Source organism: Puma concolor, chromosome C1 (assembly GCF_028749965.1).
Source record: "Puma concolor isolate L17-30 chromosome C1, mPumCon1.1.hap2, whole genome shotgun sequence".
Taxonomy (NCBI): Eukaryota; Metazoa; Chordata; class Mammalia; order Carnivora; family Felidae; genus Puma; species Puma concolor.
Window position 1 is genome coordinate 6,318,122 of NC_141674.1, and position 24,536 is coordinate 6,342,657.

Consider the following 24,536-nt stretch of genomic DNA (forward strand, 5'->3'; position numbering starts at 1 on the left):
CCATCCTGCTTCCCTCTGCCTTGGGCCTTTTCCCTCTCCTGTGGTGGCTCATCCACAAAGGGCGCACTGTGTGGCCCTTCAAGTGAGTTGTCATAAGTTAGGGCATTGAACAACCAAAGCCGTGGGCTAACCGCTCGTGGTGATGACGCCAGCGGGGATCGGGCAAGGTCAGGCCACACCACCTGGCCCAGTCAACCAAGTCACAAGGGCCATTGTGGGAAGGCGTTATTGTTTTAGTGGGTGCAGCGGAGGTAGGTCAATCAACCAGACTCGGTAAATTGTTATTGACAGTTTCTGAGTGTTTAAAAGAAGAGCGTCCCCTGCATCAGCCTGATTCCAGACCTGCGGCTCCATGGCGGCCTTCCTACCCCTGCTGGCTCTGCTCTTCCTGGGGGCCCAGGCCCAGCATGGCTCCCAGTGGACCTACTCGGGTAAGCCCGCGCCTCAGGGGCTGTGCGCTTCCTCGCTACCCTCACCCCTGCTGGGGTTGCTCTTCAAGGCTACGGAGAGCACCCTGAACCCAGAACCCCCGATTAGGACAAGAGGGATTCGCTCTCCCTTCCCGGACCCCCACATCGTCTGCAGGTGCTTTGCCTTAGAACCTTTTCCGGCCACAGCGCTGGTTGGAGAGCCCTCTGACTGCAAAGCCCTTTGCTCTCTCCGTCTCTGCATGTGGAAAATGAAGTTGTGAGGGCTCCCTGCGGCCTCACAGAGGGTGTGCGGGTTTGCGAGAGCTTTCTTTGTGGGGAGCTCGTGGTAGGAGGTTCACGCAGAACATCTCCACTTTGCACAGCCCCCAGGCTGCCGCCTCCCAGTTGCCATGGGCCTGCTGAGACCCAAATCTGCACATCTGGACACGAAACGTTCCTCCCACGGGGCACTGAGGAGAGCTCCTGCCTGTGCCCCCCCTCTTCTGCATTGCACCGAGGGATGGGGCTCTGGACGGCCTTCGGGGTCGCTGGCGGACCCACTCTGCACACGGTGCCCCCAGCTTCAGGCACAGGGGGAAGCGTACATTCGGGGTGGATGTATGTCTGTTAAGTCAAGGGGAACAGAATTAGGGACGTCATGGGAGGCTCAGAAAGTCCAGCTTCAGAGGGCAGAGCGACCCCCTCTGACCAACCGCCCCGCTCTGGGGCAGAGAAGTCCCCGGGTTCCTTGGTACTCGGGGTGGTTCAGAAGGACAAGCAAGGGGGAGAATTCCAACCGGCAGGTCTTGTCCTTCCCAGTCTCAGCCCAGCCTCTGAGACTGGGGGCCTTCTGGAAAGCCATCAGGGGCCCAGGAGCGCTTGGGGTGGCTACTTCAAATGCCTTTTGGGAATACTCAGAAAGCCACAACACTGCTAGGGACAAGGGCCCCAAAGCCTTTTGATTCATGTGGTGGGGGAGGGGGGCTGTGCCGGGGACCTCTGGCCGTGATCTTGGCATCCTGCCTCTAGGAAAGAATTGCTTAAATATTGGTCTATAGTATTAAATAAAGAGCAGAGAAATAAAAACTTGACTTTCCTGTATATTGCAAAACCAAGAGGCTGGGAGCGGCCCCTGATGCAAACGGCTTCCTTAAAACAAGCCACGCCCCCGCCCCCTGCAGCCACCGGGTGAGGTGGGGAGAGCTTGGATTCCCAACTACAAGTGGGCGGGTATGAGCAGGACCCACGGGGACCCCCCACCTCCGGCAACGACTAGCTTTCTTCCTTCTCTCCCCTAGAATTATTACCCACCTCAAAAAAGATACATTTCCTTACTTTGATTTTTTTTTTTTTTTTCACCTCATCACTTTGGTCATCTTTGAACCTGATGCTTTCTTTCCCTTCCTGCCCTGAATCTGTAGAGGTCTTTACCATCCTGGGACCCAATGACAGGGGTTGGAGCGGGTGAACAGGTGGGTGGTCCTGCAGTGGGGGGAGGGGACTGCACTATTGTTGGGGGAGGGGAAGGAAAACTGTGCCATTGGGAGCAAATGGAGAAAGGACCCCTAAAGTAACACAGCAATGCCAAGCCCAGGGAGACTTCCAGAGCATTTATCAGTGTATTCCCATTCCAGGGGGGAGCTAAAGGTATATAATAAAGACTTTCATTGTTTTTCTAAGCCCTGACTCTCTTCTCGGGGCCAATGACTGAAACAGGGGAGGAGTTCAAAGCCCCGCAGACAGCAGGCTCCCCAGAGACGACTTTGACGATGCCCCTCTTCCTTCCTTCTGGAGGCCAGGCTCTGCTTTCTAGAAGGCAGACCTCTGGCCTTGATCCTGGCCTCTTGATGGGCGGGCCCTGCTGTGAACTGAGCCCCCCAAAGAGCTGTGACCCCTTTGGCTCTCTCCTGTCGCAGAGGGGGCGCTGGACCAAACACAGTGGTCGAAGGAGTACCCCAGCTGCGGGGGGAGGAGACAGTCACCCATCGACCTGCAGAGGAGAAACGTTCAGTACAACCCCTCCCTGAAGGCTCTGAAACTGACAGGCTACAAGTCCCAGGGGGGCCAGTTCCCCATGACCAACAACGGCCACACAGGTAAGGGGCAGGTGGCTGGCTGCGGTCCACGGGTGCTGGGCAGAGGGAGCAGGTGCCAGATGATAGGGTGGCCCACGCAGAGATGTAGCACAGGCTGGGAGCTGGCGGGGGGGGGGGGCTCTCCCCAAGCTGCACAGCAGGGCCTCTGTCTTTTGCCTCAGTTCCTGGCTGGCTCCTTCCTTCTGCATTAGCCTCTCCCCAGGCTCACTCTGGCCCAGCCAGCGAGAACTCCAGCCGATGGAGACAGTGATGCTGAGGCCACTGACCCGCCTGCGTGTTCTGTTGATCTGTGCGCTGGTCTGATTTTCCATATTTCCTGTATTGAGTCTGATGGGCCCAAAATGTATGACAACTGGGCCAGTATTTCTCAGAGGTTTAAAAAGGAAGAAGCTTGGGGCACCAGGGTGGCTCAGTCCGTTAAGTGTCTGACTTTGGCTCAGGTCGTGATCTCACAGTTCATGGGTTCGAGCCCCACATCGGGCCCTGTGCTGACAGCTCAGAGCCTCGAGCCTGCTTCGGATTCTGTGTCTCCCTCTCTTTCTGTCCCACCCCTGCTCGCACTCTGTCTCTTTCTGTCTCTCAAAAGTGAATAAACGTTAAAAAAGATTTTGTTTAATAAAAAGAAGAAGGTTTTGTATTCTATTCCCTTCCAGGAAGGGGGTGGAGGTCAGACAGGAAAAGTCTGGCCTGAATCTTGGGGACCCCCACTTCAGAAGCCTGGACTGGACAGCTGTTAAACCCATTGCTTTCTGTTTACTGAACACCCTGTTTTGATTTTCCAAGGGGGCCCATCTCCTCTGAGCCTCCCACCCCCCACAGGGGTGGAGGCCAGAGGCCTTGGGAGGCCGAATGACTTAAGGTTATGCAGTCTCTGGTGGTTGAGCCAGACCCAGACCCTGGAAGCCTGGCCCCTCCCCACATCCTCCTCGGACACCTCCCCTCCGCCTTCCCCCCACCCCCCCACCCCCCCGGGGCTGGGCCAATTTACTGCCCACCCGCTTAGGTGCGTGGGTCACAGGACTTATATCTCCTGTTTGCACAATTGAGAAGATAAACCAGCTGCCCTTGATGAGGCTGGTGAACACAGGAGAACGCAGGTCTGTGAAAGGCCTCGGGTACACGTGGCCTGGATCCCTGAACTCCACAAATAATTCACGAAAGCCTCATTTTATCATTAATGACAAGCTCCTGCTTCCAGAGTTGGCTCTGAAGCTTCCAGCAGGTTGGCCACCTGCAGCTTCGGCTGCTCTCTTTGCCCTCGATGAAGAGGGGACACAGGTGGCAGCTGAAGGCAGGGGAGAAGCTTGGTTGACCCACCAGGATAGCCAGCCGGGGGTATCGCGGGATCGAGCGCCCCCGCTGGCGCCTGGGCTGTTCCTGCTACATGCCTGTTGTGCAGGGCTCTGTGCTGGGGATCCGGGAGAGGGGAGGTGTTAGAAGACCCCAGCTTCCCAGGGCCTTGCGGTGACTGGTGGCTTCCTCCTCCCGGTTTGGAGAGGGCCCTGGGCCTTCCTCCGATGGACTGCCCCGGGCTTTCTGGAAGCTGGAGGCCTGTAGGGTCCCCAAGCTACCCGACATCATATCAAAGGTATGGGAACGCACTCACAGCTCACATCACTTAGATTTTTTTTAACGTATTTTGAAAGATTTTCAGAACTCTTTACAATTGCTTATACATTTTCAGCAAGCTCCAAGCTTCAAGAATTCTACGGAAGGAAAAAAAACCCTAATCGACAAATTTTCAAATTTAATAACATTTGATGAATAAGTTTAACAGTAAAGGTGGTATGATATACTTAAACAGTTATTAATTTGGGGCGCCTCAGTCGGTTAAAGCGTGCGGCTGTGGCTCAGGTCGTGATCTCACGGTTCGTGGGTTCGAGCCCCGTATCGGGCTCTGTGCTGACAGCTCAGAGGCTAGAGCCTAGAGCCTGCTTCAAATTCTGTGTCTCCCTCTCTCTCTGCTCCCCCCACCCCCTGCTCATGCTCTGTCTCTTTCTCTCTCTCAAAAATAAATAAACATTATAAGAAAATTTATTAATTTTGATTTTGTAGGGTTCTCTTTATATCTTGGACCTAAGATATAAAATATAATATCTTAATATAAAAAATATATATATTGTATGTATATGTATTATGTATAACATGTTATATATAATATAAATAATATTTATATAATTTATAAAATATAAATTATTTATATTATAATATAAATATAAATGTCCTGATCTGAGGTTTATCTTCTATATTTATATAGAATTATATTTGTAAATAAATTATTATATCTAGATTATATTTATACTACAAATAATACAAATAATAATTGCTATAAATAATAATAAAAATATAATGATAATGATAAATAATTATAATAATGATGATGGTATAATAATGATAAATAATAATGACATAAATAAAGATATATTTATATATACATATTTTTTATAGACTTCATTTATTTTAGGGCAGTTTTAATTTCTTTTTTTTTTTTTTTTTTAATTTTTTTTTTTTTTTTTTAACGTTTATTTATTTTTGGGACAGAGAGAGACAGAGCATGAACGGGGGAGGGGCAGAGAGAGAGGGAGACACAGAATCGGAAACAGGCTCCAGGCTCCGAGCCATCAGCCCAGAGCCTGACGCGGGGCTCGAACTCACGGACCGCGAGATCGTGACCTGGCTGAAGTCGGACGCTTAACCGACTGCGCCACCCAGGCGCCCCGGGCAGTTTTAATTTCATAGCAAAATTAAGTGGAAAGTGCGGGGATTTCTCATGTATCCCCTGCCCCTACATAATTGTCTCCCCCATTACCAACATCACTCACCAGAATGGTGCATTTTTTTCCCCAAGGATAAACTGACCTTGACACATCACAATCACCAGCAGTGCATAACCTACCTTAGGGGTCACTCTTGGTGTTATGCATTCTATGGGGTTGAACAAATGTAGGATGACATGTATTCCTTACCATAGTATGATGCAGTGTTTTCATGGCCCTAATTACCCTCTGTGCTCTGCCTGCTCCTCTCTCCCCCCGCTGCCGCCCTTGACAACCCCTGATCCTTTTACTGTCTCCACAGTTTCGATTTTTCTAGAATGTCATATGGTGCGAATCCTACAGCGTGTAGCCTTTTCAGATTGGCTTCTTTCACTTAGCAATGCGGTTCCTCCGTGTCTTTTCATGACTGGATCAATAGCTCATTGTTTTTTGTTTTTTTTTTTACCATTGAGTAATGTCCCATTGTCTGGATGGACATCTTGGCGTCTTTCAAGTTTCAGCCATTATTATGAGTAAAGCTGCTGTAAACATCTATGTGCAGATGCGTGAGCATAAGTTTTAACTCCATTGGGGAAATACCAAGGAGCATGAGTACTGGACTGTATGGTAAGAATGGGTTTAGCTTTGCAAGAAACTGCCAAGCAGTCTTCCCAAGTGGCTGCACCATGTTGCACTGAGTGAGTGAGCAATGAGTTCCTGTTTCTCCACATCCTACCAGCATTTGGTGGTGTCGGTGTTCTGGCTTATGGCGGTCGTAACAGGCGTACAGAGGTACCCCATTGTTGTTCATTTGTGTTTCCTTGATGACGTACAAGGTGGAGTTTCTCTTCACAGGACTTAGTTGCCATCTGTATATGTTTGGTGATGTGTCTATTAAGGTCTCTGGCCCATTTTTTATTTTTTTGTGTTTTTAATTTAATTTAATTTAATTATTTTATTTTATTTTATTTTATTTTATTTTATTTTATTTTATTTTATTTTATTGTTTTAGAGAGAGAATCTTAAGCAGGTTCCATACCCAGCAACACGGGGCTCGATCTCATTCACAGAATAGAAGTTTTGGATTTTAATGGAATCCAGCTTATCAATTATTTATCTCATGGATCCTGTCTTTGGTGTCGCCTCGAAAAAGGCATCACCACCCCCGTGGTCATCTAGGTTTTCTCTTGTGTTATCTTCTAGGAATTTTATAGTTTTGCGTTTTACATGTAGATCTGTGGCCCATTTTGAGTTAACTTTGGTGATGGGTGGAAGGCTTGTGTCTACATTCATTTCTTTGCACGTGGATGTCCAGTATTTCCGGCACCATTTAACGAAGAGACTCCACTCTATTGTCTTTGTTCCTTTGCTAGAGATCAGTTGAGTATATTTATGTGGGTCTATTTCGGGCCTCTCTATTCTATTCCATTGATCTATTTGTCTATTCTTTTGCTAATACTACCTTGTGTTGATTATTGGTCCTCCAGCATTGTTCTTCTTCGACATCGAGTTGGCTATTCTGGGTCTCCTGCCTTTCCATGCAAACTTTAGAATCAGTTTGTTGAGAGCCACAAAATAACTTGCTGGAAATTTGACTGCATTGAATCCATAGATCACGTTGAGAAGAGCTGACACCTTGACAATGTCAAATGTTTCTACGCAGGAACATAGACTATCTTTCCCTTTATTTATTCTTTGATTTCTTTCATCAGAATTTTCCTAGTTTTCATATAGAGATCTTGTACACACTTTGCTAGATTTATATGTAATTTAATTTTTGGGAGTGCTAACATAATTGGTATTGTGCTTTTAATTTCAAATTCTACTCTATATTTACATTTTTTAAAAGTTCATTTATTTATTCAAGTACTCTCTATACCCAACATGGGACTGGAGCTCATGACCCTGAGATCAAGAGTCGCACACTCTTCCAACTGAGCCAGCCAGGCGCCCCTATATTTACATTCTTATGTACCTCATCTTTTATTATTAGAGTCAACAGTCATAAAATTATATGTCAGTAAAAAGAAATTGAAAACACACTTGGCGGGGCACCTGGGTGGCTCAATTGGTTGAGCATCCGACTTCGGCTCAGGTCACGATCTCGCGGTATGTGAGTTCGAGCCCCGCGTCGGGCTCTGTGCTGACTGCTCAGAGCCTGGAGCCTGTTTCAGATTCTGTGTCTCCCTCTCTCTCTGACCCTCCCCCGTTCATGCTCTGTCTCTCTCTGTCTCAAAAATAAATAAACGTTAAAAAAAATTTTTTAAAGAAAACACACTTGGCTATGGAAACAACCTTAAATTGCTACAAAAGTTTCTAAAGCTCATTCTCACTTTCTTTAGTTGTGAATTAGCTACAGTTGGTGGACCAGTACTCACTGATTAATATGTATATCTACTTATCTTTATCTCTATTTTTTAGCCCCCCAAATATATATTCCTAGGCTCAAGAGAAGCTTACAGGCCTGAGGCACTGGGCCTCTAGTCTTCAGTGGGAAAAGCAACACTGTCCTCTTCATAGGTACCGCCAGTCACTCTGTTTGGTAGGCTCCTTCAGGGGAGGATGATCTCTCATTCTTCCTTCTAGCTCAGTACGTGGCACAGAGCCTGACGTAGATCAGATGTTCCTGAGGGGAAAAGACTTCCGTGCGAAAGGACAAATCCCCAAGTCGGCGCCCACGAGTGACGCACGGTTCTCAGTAGGTTCTGACTTCCTAAGGCTGCGGGGAGCAAGGCTGGTTCCGTCTTTGGAAAACAAAAACAAAAACCCCTTTCATTTTGAAATAGTGTGAGACTAGAAAAATTGCAGAAATAGTACAGAGTTCCCATATCCCCTTCTCCCACTTCTAATATTTAAAAAAATGTTTGTTTATTTAGTGAGAGAGAGGGAAGGCATGTGAGCAGGGGAGGGGCAGAGAGGGAGAGAGAGAATCCCAAGCAGGCTCTACACTGTCAGCTCAGAGCCCGAGTTGGGGCTCGAACCCACAAACCATGAGATCATGCCCTGAGCCTAGATCAAGAGTCAGATACTTAACCGGCTGGGCCGGTGTCCCCCCACTTCCCTTGATATTAACATCCTAGAAACTTACTACCTTGAAATGACATGATTAACTACTTAGATGGACCCATGTGAATTTCATCCCATTCTCATTGATGTCCTCTTTCTGGCCCAAGACCTAATCCAGGATCTCACATTGTACGTGGCCGTCATATGTCCTTAGTCTCCTCCAACTGGGGTCAGTTCCTCAGTGTTTCTTTGACCTTCGTGGCCTTGACCCTTGGCTGTCCTTTCTTGAGCACAGAAAATGCTCAGATCACATGGTTTTCCTGGCCCGATAAGAACCTGGTTGAATTAGTTTCCAGTAAAGAAGAACAACTTTTGCTAAAAGTTACATCAATTTTCAGAATCTGGAAAGTTCAGCGAGTTGATTTTTGGGGACACAGGTATTTGGTCTCACCTTTTCAAAGGTGCAGGGACATGCTCTGAGTTGCTGCCATTTTCTGATCTAGCCTGTGTGATCCTGTTGATAAAACCTGAGGAGCAAAACACTCTGCAGGGAATTGTGTTTTGGGGAAACATACGTGTCGGGAGCTTTGGTATGGCTCACATGGGGCTAACTGGCCAATTGGAAAGCTCTGGCCTGGTCGTCTGCTTTCCAATCTCTCGGCAGATGACTTTGTACGTCTTCTTTATTTATTTTGAAAATATTTTTTAAGAGTTTCTTTATTTTGAGAGAGAGAGAGCTTGAGCATGAGTGGGGGAGGGGCAGAGAGAGAGGGAGAGAGAGGGAGAATCGTAAGCAGGCTCCACTCTGTCAGCATGGAGCTCGAACTCATGAACCATGAGATCATGACCTGAGCCGAAGTCAGACGCTTAACCATCTGAGCCACCCAGGCACCCCTGTACATCTTCTTTTAAAGGCTCTTCCGTTTTTTTTCTTTTCACGCGAGCATTGATTTGGAGGCAGGCCACATTTTAAGCACTAAATACAAAGTAACTGCTCTGCCAAAGGGCATGTGAAAATCTTTGGGGCCAGATTCCAGCTTTACAGCATGTGAACTTGATCACAGCTCCCTGCTGCTTTCGGCAATTTGGAGGGAAAGAAGGGGACATTTGACAGACATCAAACACCTAATCTTTCCTCTTTTTAAAAAAAAAAAATATTTTTGAGAAAGAGAGAGACAGAGCAGGAGTGGGGAAGGGGCAGAGAGAGAGGGAGACAGAATTCGAAGCAGGATCCAGGCTTCCAGCTGTCAGCACAGAGCCCGACGCGGGGCTCGAACTCACAAACCTTGAGACCATGACCTGAGCCAAAGTCGGAGGCCCAACCCACTGAGCCACCCAGGTGCCCCAGATTTTCTTTTCTTTTTAAAGTTTATTTATTTTGAGAGAGACAGAGAGGACATGAGCGGGAGAGGGGCAGAGCGAGAGGGAAAGAGAATCCCAAGCAGGCTCCGTGCCATCAGTCAGCACAGAGACCCATGTGGGACTTGAACTCGTGAACTGTGAGACCATGACCTGAGCCGAAACCAAGAGTCAGATGCTCAACCGACTGGGCCACCCAGGCGCCCCCAGGATGAGGATTTTAAACACCCCAGCCCAGCCTCACAACAGCATTCTGGGTAGTAAAAGGCATGAAACTAGTCTCGAGAGGCCCCCCCTTCCTATTCCTACACTGTGGGGAAATTCCAAGATGGTCTAGAAGTGGAGAGTGGAATTCTGATTTCTGTGCCCACTGGCCACATTTACTCAGGGCCTCCCCCCTTCCCCGGGTTGACAAGCTGGCCCTGCCCCTGACCTCTGGCTCTGGGTAGGAAGGTGTGTGCCTTCCCGATCTCCCATCCTGCCCTGTGTGCCAGCCGCCTCCTCCCCGTGGGTGACCCCGCTCGCGGCGTTCTAAGCCAGCAGAGTACTGGCTTGCCCCGTGAGTAGGCAGGTGGCCAGGGGAGCTGCCTGACCGACGCATCCCCCTCTCCACCACTTGCAGCCTTCATTTTCTCCCCCAGTGCAGATCAGCCTGCCCCCCACCATGCGCATGACGGCCGCCAATGGCACCGAGTACATAGCCAAGCAGATGCACTTTCACTGGGGCGGTGAGTCCTCAGAGATCAGCGGCTCCGAGCACACCATCGATGGGATCAGATATGTGGCCGAGGTACTGCGAGGACCCCGGCCGGGCCCTCTTTTCCTCCAACCCCACCGTCGCTTTCCTTAGCCAAAAAGACTGTGTCCTGGTGACAGTCAAGTTACTATAAGGTTGACTTTATTTTTCATTCATTTGTAACTATTCACTGATCCTGCTCTGTGTTGGTGGTTCAGGCAGGGTCCCCGGCTCATGGAACCTACAGCAGGGTAGAGGTTTACAGCCCACAGGATGGGGCCAGCCTTCTTTGGTTTTAGCCCAATTTTTTTCTTTCCTTTTTTTTTTTAATGTTTTTTTGTGGGATGTGATCTTTAAATTTTATTGATTCATTGATTGATTGATTGCATAAGCTGGGGAGAGGGGCAGAAGAGAGAGAGAGAGAGAGAGAGAGAGAGGGAGGGAGAATCCCAAGTAGGCTCCATACCCATCAGGAGCTGGACACAAGGCTCAATCCCATGACCTTGGGATCATGATCTGAGCTGAAATCAAGAATCGGACTTTCAACCCACTGAGCACCCAGGTGCCCGTGTTTCAGCCGAATTTCTAGATTTTCAGGGCTCTCTTTCTTGTGTAGATTTGTCCTGAGGATGATGACAGGTTTACAGTGTCCTCCAGGGCAAGGTGATTCATGCCCTCTCTCAAGAGAACCCACACAAGCCCTTTGGACGCTACCAGCTTGGGGTCAGGGAAATGCCCTTGAGTTGCCCTTGAATTGATCTCCCCAGATCCCACTCATTCTCTTTCCATTCTTGGAGAACTTTCTGGTCTTGGTAGATCTCATACCCCGATGGGGGAAAGTCAGAGTTGTTCATGTGGGACAGGTTGAGGCCTCGGGTGGAGCATCTTTCTTTTCGCTCCTCCCTGAAAACCTGAGGCATTTGAAGTCTACACGAACTGCCCTTGACTTAGCCTTTTTCTCTCACAGGTTCATATCGTTCACTACAATTCTAAATACAAGAGCTACGATATAGCCCAGAGCGCACCGGATGGCTTAGCTGTGCTGGCAGCCCTCATCAAGGTAGGCTGAAACTACACGTGTGAAGTCATTGATTGGTGTCCAAAGTATTAAATGTAGACAGAGGGTCTTCCTTCCAGCCCTTCCTCATCTATTTCTAAGCTCATCACTCTTGGAAGCACTGATTCAATGAACATCTACGCTTTTCCAGCCCTTGCTTACAGTCAGCGTTCCTTTTGTGTCACCAATCTTGGGGACCTTGGATAAGTCAGACAAATGACTTAAAAGACCTAGGATCACAGCACAGTTGACTAGACATAAACTGGTCTGAAGGCAAGAGGAAACCAGCAACCTGCCAGATAAAGGCAATACCTCTGCTTTTCTCAGAAAGTCTGGAGGTCAGGACTTGTGGCTAGGTGGCAAGAAGTGGTCAGTGAATTCAATTTCCACCCAAACAAGTATTAAGTTGGATGAAATTGTCGAAAACAACCATATCCCTGCTCTGGAAGTGGACCAAAGGAAAACAACAAATTGAGGCATTTTTTTCTGTGAAAAATGGCTAGAATTTTGAGTAAGAACAGTGGGGCCATCCCTATCCCCACCCTCCAGCTCGGTCAGAAAGGTAGGTTTGGTTTTTTTTAGAATTTTTTTTAATGTTTACTTAGTTTTGAGAGAGAGAGACAGAGTGTGAGTTGGGGAGGAGCAGAGAGAGAGGGAGACACAGAATCTGAAGCAGGCTCCAGGCTCTGAGCTGTCAGCACAGAGCCCGATGCGGGGCTCGAACCCACGAACCAAGAGATCATGACCTGAGCTGAAGTCGGATGCTTACCGACTGAGCCACCCAGGTGCCCCGGTCAGAAAGGTAGTTTTATTGGGGCAGGCTGGACAGGAGAACCAGCAGCTTCACTGCCTGGGGGTGAGGGACTCACTTGACTTGGAGTAGAGTTGAAAACCCATGCCCCAGGGCATTATCAGTAAAAGCAGCAAGCTTGATAGAAAAGACAGAAAACAGAGGGAAATTTGCAGCTCTGACAGTCTGAGGGTGTAGTCCTAGTTGGGGTGAGTGGTAAGTGACAGACTAATCAGAAATTTAATGGGAGATCCTGGAAATGAGAGAGCCACAGAAGGCTGTGTAAGCTTCCCAAGATGGCCTGAGAGAAAGTAAAGGCTGAGGCTGACCTGATGACTGGCTGAACTTTGAATGTGCTTCTCAAATTGCACACAGATCCATCAGCAGAGGGTGCAAATCTTCTGGGCCCGAGGGGTTTGAGCACAACCTCTGCTACAATCGTGGACTGACCACAAAGCTATGCCGATCCTAGGTGGTCCCTAGAGACCCCAAGGAATCCAGGCTAAATATAAAATGTAAGAACTGAGCAGAAGTGATGCCTGGCTGGCTGAGTTCATACAGGATGCGACTCTTGACCTCAGGTTCATGAGTTCAAGCCCTGAATTGGGTTCTATGCTGGGCATGAAGCCTACTTTAAAAAAAAAAAGGGGGTGTCTGGGTGGCTCAGTTGGTAAAGGGTCTGACTCTTGGTTTCGGCTCAGGTCATGTTCTCACGGTTTCGTGAGTTCCAGCCCTGTATTGGGCTCTGTGGACAGTGCAGAGGAGGGATTCTCTCTTTCTCTCTGCCCCTCCCCTATTCATGCTGTCTCTGTCTCTCTCAAAATAAATAAACAAGTTTAAACATTTTTTTAAAAAAAAGGAAACAAGTCATTGGAAGGCCATGGAATGACTGTCAACCAGGAATTGTATACCCAGCTAAACATCCTTCAATAGTGAGGTGATACAAAGACATTCCCAGGTAAAGAAAAACTGAGATAATTCTGAAGGAGTATTACAGAAAATCCTTCTGGCTGAAAGAAAATGACATCAGACAGTAACTCAAATCCACAAAAAGAAATGAAGAATGCTGGAAATGGTAAATACGTAGGTAAATATAAAAGACTATCTACATGTATTTTTGTCTTGTCTTTAAAAAAATTCTTTTAGGAGCACTGTGGTGGCTCAGTCGGTTAAACATCTGACTCTTGATTTCAGCTCAGGTCGTGATCTCACGGTTCGTGGGTTCAAGCCCTGCATCAGGCTCTGTGCTGACAGTACAGAGCCTGCTTGGGATTCTCTCCCTCTCTCCCCCTCTCTCTCTCTACCCTCCCCCTGCAACTCATGCTGTCTATGTCTCTCTCAAAATAAATAAACTTAAAAAAAATTAAAAATTAAAAAAAATGATTGTTTAAAGCAATCATTATACTACGTATTGTTGGGTTTATGATATATATGGATGTAATGTCAATGACAAAAATGGGAGAATTGGTGGGAAAGAAATAGAGCTATCTTGGAGCAAAGTTGCTATATTTTACTGGAATTTAGTATTAACCTGACACAGGCTGTGATAAGTTAGGCTGCATATTGTACAGTAGTTCCCCCATCCTTGACTTCACTTTCTGAGGTTTTAGTTACTCACGGTCAAGTGCGGCCCAGAAGTGGATGTTACTCCTTCTGATGTATCATCATAGGGTCAACAGTAGCCTCCTGCTGTGTCACCCTGCCTATGTCCTTCACCTCTTTCACCTCGTCATGTAGGATTTTATCATCTCACATCATCACAAGAAGAGTGAGTGCAGGTACTAAGATATTTTGAGAGAAAAAGACTACATTACAGGGGAAGAAGAATCGATCAACACCACTGACTGAAGAGAACCATTGAAAATTCACCTTTTTCACCAGAAGCATTGTTTCTGACTTCTTTTTATAGATTTTTAAAGTTGATTTATTTATTATTTTGAGGCATGGGCAGAGAGAGAGGGAGAGAGAAAGAATCCTGAGCAGGCTCCGAGCTCTCAGTGCAGAGCCCGACTCGGGGCTCGATCTCACAAACCGTGAGATCATGACCTGAGCCGAGATCAAGAGTCGGATGCTTAACTGACTGAACCACCCAGGTGCCCCAGCAACTCTTCTGACTTCTAAAAAGTCAACACCCATACAAAAAAATAGCGACCTGGCAGTGGGCAAAATCGGAGCAGCTTTCCCGTGGACAGACGACTGTCCTTGGCTCAGTCACAAGTCTTGAGGATGAAGAAGGCAGCACATGAGACCAAGTCCTGTTCACCACAGTGAACCCTCCTGAGGTTGACCCTGCCCAAACAGAGTCACTGGGGGTATCGTTACCCCCATTCCCCGAGGGCCTCACCCGTCACCACCGAGAAGCTCTTTCTCTGGAAGTTGCCAAAAATGCTTCAGCCTGTGTCCCTGGAAGAGACTAGCGAGCCCAGGCAGTTGGTGGCAAAGAGCAGCCAGATTATCTGTCCCAACACAAGTGGGGACATGGATGAGCTGCCTCCTCCTTGCCCTTGAGGCTTGTCCAACCCGCAGGGCCACCGAACGTCTGGGTGGGTGGAGACCGTAGCAGATGGAGGTCCCTTCTCCCTTAGATCGACCGCTCTGTGCTTCTCCCACAGGTCGAGGATTACGGTGAAAACACGTACTACAGCACCTTCATTTCTCAGTTGAACAACATCAGGTATCCAGGTGAGGAAAGTCAACAGCGGCCACGAGGGCACGAGGTGGGGACAGGGTGATGCCGGCAGAGAGGGTGGTGCGCGGGTCTTACCAGGGGAGCGCCCCCTCCCTGGGCAAGGTCCCTCGTCCCAGCAATTCCCGCCGTTGGCTCAGGCCGTGAACACCTCCGAGAAGCCTCTGTTCATATGGTCTGCCTGTTGATTCCCGCCCTCGGAGGCTCTGGATGGCCAGGGTGCCACTCGCCAGGGATGTCTTCTCAGTGGCTCTCACCTCTGGCCCCGGCTGGTAGTGACGACCCTGGGCACTACAGACAGGTCTTTCTTCGCTTCAGGCTGAGAGACACCTCAAGAGTGAAGTCCCTCCTTGTCAGGCCTGGACACACAGACACGCAGCACTGGTCTCCCTTTCCTCCGCCTCCAGAAGGCAGAATCCTTGTCCGAAGGGCCACCTACCCCTAAAACCTGTGACCCAAGCTGCGACCACGTCAGCTCTGGCGCCTTGGTTCTGTGCTTCTGACTTTGACCACGTCTCCCAGACTCCAGCTCCCTGACTTCAGTCCTGACCTCCTGACCCCCAACCCACGGGTCTCCTGTTTGCCCTCCTGTCACCCCTTGTGCCTTTGATCCCTCTTTGCCCGGCTGAGATTCCACCACGGCCAGGATGCTGACAGGCCCCGCATCCTGGCCCCTCCACCCCTCCACGGGCTCACCTGGCAAAGCTCCAGACAAGTCCCGCCTACTCAGAGCCTGTATGTAGCCAAGTGGCTGGATGTGGCTGGACAGACACACGGACATCCGACCGCTGCCGTTTTTATTCGTGGCTGCAAATATGAACACGTACTAATGTGACAGTCAGACACTCACCTTCTTCTTCTTCTTCTTTTTTTTTTTTTTAGTGTTTATTGTTTTTGAGAGAGAGGGGTGGGGAGGGGCAGAGAGAGAGGGAAAGAGAGAATCCCAAGCAGGTGCTGCACTGTCAGTGCAGAGCCCGATGTGGGGCTCGAGCTCACAAACCATGAGATCGTGACCTGAGCTGAAACCAAGAGTCGGATGCTTAACTGACCGAGCCACCCAGGTGCCCGTATGTTTAATTTTTAAAGTATTGTTCTCTGTAGCAGCTGCACCATGGTTCTGGAATTCTTGACTAACTTGAATATATTACGGTTATGAAACCAAATCTACATGCTAGAGCCCTTTAGAAGGTTGTATCTCGAAGTCTTTCCAATAAGACTAAAATTTAGAATTCTTTCGCTTATTCATGGGGTTGTGCACTGCTAGACTCTGAGGTCTTGGTTTAATGAGCCTATATGTATATATAAAAACTAACCTCTTTGCCATTAAAAAAATGCAAAATGGTGGGGCGCCTGGGTGGCTCAGTTGGTTGAGCGTCCGACTTCAGCTCAGGTCACGATCTCGCGGTCCGTGAGTTCTAGCCCCGCGTCAGGCTCTGGGCTGATGGCTCAGAGCCTGGAGCCTGCTTCCGACTCTGTGTCTCTCTCTCTCTCTGCCCCTCCCCCGCTCATGCTCTGTCTCTCTCTGTCTCAAAAATAAATAAATGTTAAAAAAGAAAATTAAAAAAAAATGCAAAATGGAAAGTGAAGACAATGTTAAGCTCAGGGGTTCAGTGTCATTGACACGAACGGAAGAGGGATTCTCTAGATGCTGTGAGGGGTATGGATGCTGGGGAGTCTTCAGACACCCTGCTGAAGCCCCTCTCCCCACTGAAGCCACACCCCAACTGTGGCTGAGCTTGGTTCTCAGATTGTGTGGCAGGATGAGCTCAGCACCGGCGCCCAACATGGGGCTCAAACCCACAAACCATGAGATCATGACCTGAGCCAAAGTCAGACGCTCGGCCGACTGAGCCACCCGGGCGCCCCTCTATCCACCCATTTCTAAGCAAGCCCAAACCAAGAAATCTTGAGAGTTCTTACTCAGAAACCCCTAGCAGTCGTGATTAATTTCTTTCCTTTATCATAAAGCGTATCCTCTGCTCAGCAGTGGTAACAGCAGTTCACACTCATCGGGACTTGCCTACGTGAGAGTTCGATGGCCCCCTTGACCCTCACCGCAATCCGACTGAACATTCCCTTTTCACAGATGAAGGAGCAGCTTTTGAGGAGTCAACACCGGATGGTGCCACTCATCCGGGAGGAGGCATCTGAGTGGGTCTCTCCCCAGAGTCTTTGCTCTTCCTTTCCAGGAAGCGAAACTGGGGGAATGTCTCCAACGATCAGTTTCTGTGTTCCGCTGAATCGGGGGATTCAGACACGGACAGGTCCGAGCCGGAGCCGTCGACCCCAGGGGCACCAGGGCCCCCTAACATTCCGTTGTCTTTTGTCCCCTCCATTAGGACAGAGCACAGTTCTGAGTGACCTTGACATTCGGGACATGCTCCCTGAGAACGTGCATCACTACTACAGCTACAAAGGGTCACTCACCACTCCTCCCTGTACTGAGAACGTCTACTGGTTTGTGCTGGCAAGTCCCATCATGTTCTCCAGGGCACAGGTAATGCATGGCATCACCCCAGCAAAGTCTCCCCTTTTGACTGCCTGGCTGACAGGCGCGCTCCCCTAAATCTCACCTAACGCCAACACCTGGGCTCCTACGGTGCTCTCCGTGCACAGGGCTACCGTCCTCACCTGTCCCGCTGTGGGCGATCTCACTAGGGCTGTGGCGGAGATGGACAAGTTGAGGGGCCAGAGAGACCAAGGAGTCCCGGTTGAGGTGGCAAAAGGACGGGGACCGGACCCCAGGCAGAGGAGAAGAGCCGCATGGAGAAGGCAAATATTTACTGAGCGTTGCTCCTGCTGGGTACTGTTCTAGGCCCTTGATAGACAAACCCCCGTTTCCACGGGCTAACGGTCCAACTTCATAAATGGCTCTGTGCAAGGACAGTTTCACCGTTAGCTCGTCTCCATGCTCACACACGTGCAACCGTTTGGGGAGAAGAGCCGTATCCACCACCTTCTGTTCCCCAGCATAGCGTGGGTGCATCGTAAATATTTGTGGGGTTAATTAAAGCTTTGCAGAGGCAGGGCTGGCGTTTCCTTCTGGGGTGATGTCCCTCCTCGGGAACAGATATTTCTTTTTCTTAGACTTTTCATTTCCCCGATCCAGGAAAAGGTGGGATACCCTCTTCAAGGATACCCACCCACAAAAATCTGTTTACTGCTTTCCCTCCTTTCGACTGGTGACCAAATAGTCCTCAAAAACAATGAAAAGATATTGTTGGAAGAATGGATGGATGGATGGATGGAAGGATGAATGCTCTCCCTGCCACGTGGCAGGATTTGAGATCTTCTCACACCCACTTTACGAGGGTTATATAAATAAATCCAAGCTCTGGTTCCGTTGCTAATTATACTCCTTTAAACTACCCGGTAGCTCTTCCCCTCCATAATCCACTTCATGTGGCCTACAGGGTTGGAAGCTAGAGAATTCCATATTGGATCACCAGAACAAGACCCTCCACAATATCTACCGCATGACCCAGCCCCTGAACAACAGAGTGGTGGAAACCAACTTCATGAATCTCCCCAACGAGTGTAAGATCAACTTTTGTTTATTGTCTGCAATTGTTTCAGTCCAGTTGTCTTCCTTCTCTGGGTGGACCCATCTCGTCTGGCAATAGTAGCAGACAGAGCATCATCTAAAGGGCAGGAGGCTCCGATGGGCCAGTCTATGAAGGGCATGGCCAGACACAGTAGGAAAAGTAAGACGCTTAGCAACATCCAGACACTCCCATAAGAGCGTGGGCTCAAGGTAACCTTATTAAACACAACTCAAATTTTTCCCTCATACCTTTATCTTGGCCTGTTCCCAAGCCCATCCCCAACTCCCACACATTCCCCCAAGGTGGGGTTAACTCGGGCACGGATTGTTTACTACATTTTTTCGGGGATCACACCCCAGACTGGGTGCCGGAAGAAGGCATGATCAGTCCAGCCAACCTGGGACCCTCTAACCCACCGGGTCAGGCTTCTTGGCTCACCTCGTTTCTGTGGTTGCAAGAATGCAAATATTCCACAGTTTTCCCGTCGTTATTTTGTCTGTTTCTCTGTAAAATGGTGCTGAACTATTCCCATTCCCTGAACTCATGGCCTTTGTAATCTATGTCTCCTAATGAATACTGAAACCTTTATATCCTCCTAATAGAATTGGTCTCCAATCAACATTGCCTACTCAGTATTACCCCAACTTTATTTTTAAGTTTATTTATTTATTTAGAAGAAGAGAGAGAGAGAGAGAGAGAGCATGAGCAGGGAAAGGGCAGAGAGGGGGAGAGAGAGAATCCCAAGCAGGCTCCACACCTTCAGTGCAGAGCCGGACTCAGGGCCCGAACCCACGAACCATGAGATCATGACCTGAGCCAAAATCCAGTCGGACGCTTAACTGACTGGGCCACCCAGGCGCCCCACTATTACCCCAACCTTATATGTATCTTTTGAAACTTGTAAATCTCCTTACACGCTCTCCCCTCCCACCAACAAAGGCCCCTTTTTGATTTTGTCTCCATCTTTCCTTCCTGGTTCATTGATTGTTTTGTCTTGCACTGGTTTGCCCCTCCAACAATAGTGACAGAGGAAGAACGACACCAGTTATAATGATATTTTCCCCCATATTATACTATGTATGATATTAACGGCACCAATTCCTTTTTCCAAAGGGTGGCATCCTGCTTAGTAGGTCCGAATACCAGCAGCCTAGCCAAGGGGGGCATAGACCCACTCATCTAACTCCTTGTTCTAATTTTGCCGTGTTCCCATTTTCCCTAATAAAATGGTACGTGACTCTTGCAACAGGCACATGCAGATTGTATCGTTGCCCACATGCTACGTCTCACATGTTCTTTCCATGAGCGGGGAGTGTCCTTCCAATGTACCCTCAGGAGGGAGCTCAGACGTTTTACATCCTCGCCTCTCTGACCGAGATGGTCCACGTTGCCATTTGCCTATGTGTCCGCTGTGCCCACCCTTCTGAGACTGGCTAATTTAGGATTATTACTTCAGCCCCCAGTAGATAGTAAGAAGGCTTCTTTCCCTGCCCCCGGCCAAGACTTGAACAACAGTCCCCCTTTGCTGTTCAGAGAAGAGAACCACTGTCACGCCCAGCAGTGGTCTCCAGTCAGCCCAGTTGTGTCACCCACCTGACACTTCGTAGTGGTATCTGATCTCACCCCGATGGGTTAATATGATCAACCCACCAATGAATAATGGCCTGACAAAGAAGGTCAGTTACAAAAACAAGATAATGGCCAATAGAGATGTCTTGAAATTCATTTACTAGAAAACACCTCTGTCCCGTTAGGGTAAGGGCTCCTGGGCATCACATGAGAAACCAAGGTCCATGAGTTAGAATCCCCTTCGACATATCACCCCTCAGATTCTGGAAGCTCACAAGCCTAAACTCAGACACAGTGAAGATGCCAGAAGCCAATGGGGTGGGAACATGGAGGGCATTCTAAGGAACCAGACGTCCTTCCCTAAGCGCCCGTGTGGGGAGTGGCATCTGGCTGTCCCACGTGCCGTTTTCACGAGGACCGCCAAAAGGTTTGACCTTTTTTGTGTTAACTCTTCTTTTTGTGGGATATCTTCTAGGTTCTGAGTTCCAGCTTTACCTAACCAAGTTTGACAATAAGCTCGAAAACTTGAAGAGTCTTCCTGAAAACAAGAAAGCGAAGGAACACCACCAAGAGTAGGGAGCTCGAAGCGTGCGGCGTGCAGGACGAGGCGGACTTCCGCTGAGCCCACGACCCTGCCTGGCTCCGAGAAATTCCGTGTCCGGATCGCACCCTCCCCGAGGCACCTGTCGGGTTTCTGAGTAAGATGGGGGAAACCATCGTCCCCGAGCGGAGGCGAGGTGACGTGAGTCAGACGACACCGGGGGGAACTGACTGGAATAGAAATGCGAAGGGATCGGGGCGCTAACCACCTTCCCACCAAAGCCTGCAGGTTTGTCTGCGTAAATTACGAAGCAGCCCGAACTTCCGTGTGGGACTTGGGTGTAATAAAATAACTTTGAGAATTTGTCATTTGAAAAGTTCTCTTTTCTATCCCTCTGTACCACGTCGAGTACCCCTCCCGTGCCCCCCCCCCCCCCCGCAGGGACACGGGTGAAGGGACAGAGATCAAGGTAGGAGGGGTTCCAGGACCAGGATTAGGAAAAAAAAAGGAAAGAGAGTCTTACCTTGGGAACTGCTAGTGGGGAGGTCTGGAGCACTGACTGTGATGTGTGAGCAAAAGAAAGAGCAGGCGGGGAGGGGGCGCCAGGGGGGCTCAGTCGGTTAAGCATCCGGCTCTTGACTTTAGCTCAGGTCACGATCTCACGATTCGTGAGATCGAGCCTCGCCTTGGGCTCTGCGATGACAGTGCTTGGGATTCTGTCTCTCTCTCTCTCTCTGCCCCTCTCCTGATGGTGTTCTCTTTCTCTCTCAAAATCAGCAGCAGCAACAAAAGAGTGGGGGAGGAGAGGGGAGGTGAGGAGAGAACCCCTCCCCGCAGACGTGGTCCTTTCAAGTCCAGTGGTGGCCGGGTCTTGCCACACTAGACTCGGTTTCCAGTTCCAGTTACTATCGTGTGGGATAATCGCCTGTCCCGTAAGCCGTGGTTTGAGTGAATCCATGCGTGTTCTTCAGTGAGACCCCTTTCTCCCGGCTCACTCTTCAACGCCCCCCCCCCACCCAGCCCCCCGCGTTCTTCTCCGCTCCTTCCTCCGCCCTCCTTACTACCTTTGCCCTTGCACGCTGTCATTCAGCACGGCCTCACCACTTCCTGACTTCATTTACCGCTCAGGGCTGCCCTCAGTGAAGCCTCAATTCCCCCAGTTTACTGAAACAGAAGCTGAGATGCAGGACGGCCAGGGGACTCACCCAAGAGCAACCAGATAGAAGACGGTAGAGCCGGGATCTAAACCCAGGTCTCCTGCATCCAAGTTGCTTTAACTACAGAAGGCTTCCCTTTCACTTCTACAAGCTTGTGAAGCACCTGCCATGTGCCAGGCGCAGGGCTGAGAGCTGGGACACAGAGACGGGGCGGGAGGGGTGTTTCCACACTGGGAGCTCGAGTCCAGGGAGCAGGACATTTAACTGACCGGTCACGCTCTCCTGGGACAACAGGTTACGACCTCCTCCCCAGAGGGGCTGGTACACACCGGGTTGAAGGGCCTCACCTGGAGGGCCCAGCGGGAGAGCTCACGCTAATGGGACAGTTCAGTGTGGACGGAGGAGCAGGTTCAAGGGGAGCTGCAGGGTAGCGGTGTCGCCGGGAGTTCGGGTGTGCTGGGGCCTCTGTGCCACTACAGCGTTCTGGATTTTCTCCTGTGAGTGATGGGTCGCTGCGGCAGCCTGTCCAGCCAGGAAACGGCACGACGGATGTGATCGGATTCATCCTGTCCCCCAGAAATGAGGGTCTGCGATGAGCTGGAGACGAGACAGTGAGCCATACAGCCCAGGGGTTTAGCTTCCTGAGGGGAGAGAGGCTTGCGTTTCCTGTAAATGAACACATAAACAAACAGGATTACACCTGTCTGTCCGTGCTCGAAAACACGGGGAAAAGGAACCAAAAGTGAATGACAATGGTTACCGAAAAGGGGAGGCAGGAGAGGAGTGGGGGACAGGGCTGGAAGTTGGGCTTTTCTGAGTGCATCCTGTTCAGTAGTGTTGGCTTTGGAACCTTGGGTTTTACATTAATTACAAAACAAAATTAAATGTTAAAGATGTGTTTAAATCCCTAAAACTTTGTTAAGACGTAAAAAGACAGTAACATGATTGAATAATTGCACATTGAGTTGGTGGCATACACAGAGAAGAATTTTTCCAAGTTATTTTTATGTTTTATTTTATTTTCAAGATTTTATTATTTAAAAAAAGGTTTAATGTTTGTTTTGAGAGAGAGAGAGAGAGAGCACAAGCCGGGGAGGGGCAGAGAGAGAGGGAGACACAGAATCCACAGCAGGCTCCAGGCTTTGAGCTGTCAGCACAGACCCTGACATGGGGCTTGAACTCACAAACCCTGAGATCAGGACGTGAGCCGAAGTCAGACGCTCAACTGACTGAGCCACCTAGGTGCCCTATCAACTGACCTTTTTACAACTTTTCTGGAAACTGTAAATATTATTGTTTAATTGTGTTCTTGCTTACTGTGAATTGATGATTCCAACTGTTCGCTATTACAAACAACACAGAATAGGAACCTGGCTGAATTTAGTTTAAAAACTAACACAAACAGAAACACCCGAGAAAAAACTGAAAAGGCTTCAGATGATACTAATTTCAGGTTAAGGTTATTTCCCTCGGATTGTCGTTGTGAACGCAACTAAATTGCTGGGGTTAATTTTGCTCTCCCTAAGTTTTCTCCTGGGAGCCGCAGAGGATCCAAGGGCACATTCTAACCCAGTGACAGAGAATCTGCTCCTCAAACACAGCCACAAAGCCAGCTGCACGTTGTCAGTGAGAGAGAGAGAGAGAGAGAGAGCCGTGGGCGGCCGCCCCCTCCAGGGCAAGACCAGGCCTGCCTGGGAGCAGAAGCATGAAGTCCTGGAAATTCACGGGGCTCACGAGCCGTGGTAATAAAATATCCCTTAGGAACAGCCTGTTAGCTGTTCCACGGTGTTCTCAGTGGGTGTGCCTCTCACCAGAGCCGGAATTTTCCAAAAGGCCTCTGTGTTGGTGCCATTTTGTGGAAATCTAGGGAGAGCCAAGGTTTTGCTGAAGATGGTTGGGAGGGCTGAGTAGGCGGGTTGTGTTGGCAAAGGAGGTGCTGCCCCCTAGTGGCCCCTGTGGGGATGGCCGGGTCTGTGCCCCAGGGAACCTCCGAGATCTACCCTTCCCATTTCTCACATTGGTAAACTGAGGTACACAGGACCCATAAAGGTCTTGTGGTAAGTTACAGGCGTATCGGCAACAAAGAGCACAGCGCATGTCCCGGAGCTGCTGTTCTTTCTCTCACAGGAAGGTGGGGATTGCATGGGCCGAGGTCCCTCCTGCCTCCACGGCCTGCTTTTTGAATCGCTTGCTTGCTTGCTTTTGAGAAAGAGAGACCAGGAGCAGGGGAAAGGCAGGGAGAGGGAGAGAAGGAGAATCCAAGCCGACTCCGCACTGTCGTGGAGCTCGATGCGGGGCTCGAACCCACAAACCGCGAGATCATGACCTGAGCCAGAGTCGGACGCTTAACCGACTGAGCCTCCCAGACGCCCCTTCAAGATTTTATTTTTAAGTCATCTCTGCACCCAACGTGTGGCTTGAATCCACAGCCCTGAGATCGTGGATCGCACAATCTACCAACTGAGCCAGCCCAGAGCCCCCGAGGCACATCTTTCTCAGAAGCCGACATAGACGGGCAGAGCCTTGGCCTGGGAAAGAAACAATACCGGATGGGACCCTTAGCCGTGTCAAGAACAGAAGTCCCCACGTTCATGGAGGGGGCTCTGAGGCAGTGTCCCGCTGCCCGCACGCAAGAACGAGGGTGCTGTATGCTCAGTTCCCCCTGCGTCCTGCCCCCGTGGTATCCCCTCCCATAATACAGTCTCGGTGCCCATACGATGCACATCGAAGAACAAGGAACAGAGCCACGGGGACGTTAAGTGACCTGTTCCAGGTGCCTTGGATACGAAACAGCAAAGCAAGATCTAGAACCCAGGTCTCCTGTTTCT

General features: G+C 49.5%; 1 protein-coding gene across 1 annotated transcript; it reads left to right on the top strand.

Moving 5' to 3' along the window:
* Positions 1 to 227: 227 nt before the first annotated feature.
* CA6 (carbonic anhydrase 6) lies at positions 228 to 20,914 on the top strand. Its single transcript, XM_086715236.1, has 8 exons — positions 228 to 431; positions 2,327 to 2,506; positions 10,269 to 10,417; positions 11,331 to 11,423; positions 14,823 to 14,892; positions 17,236 to 17,393; positions 18,310 to 18,433; positions 20,486 to 20,914. Exons 1-8 carry the CDS (start codon positions 353 to 355, stop codon positions 20,584 to 20,586), a joined length of 954 nt encoding a protein of 317 aa, XP_086571362.1. The 5' UTR covers positions 228 to 352; the 3' UTR covers positions 20,587 to 20,914.
* The last annotated feature ends 3,622 nt before the right edge of the window (positions 20,915 to 24,536 follow it).

Coding starts and splice junctions, on each gene's coding strand:
- CA6 (XM_086715236.1), top strand. CDS start 353: ATGGCGGCCTTCCTACCCCTGCTGGCTCTGCTCTTCCTGGGGGCCCAG. Junction 432..2,326: donor CTCCCAGTGGACCTACTCGG/GTAAGCCCGCGC, acceptor CTCCTGTCGCAG/AGGGGGCGCTGGACCAAACA. Junction 11,424..14,822: donor TGCTGGCAGCCCTCATCAAG/GTAGGCTGAAAC, acceptor CTTCTCCCACAG/GTCGAGGATTACGGTGAAAA.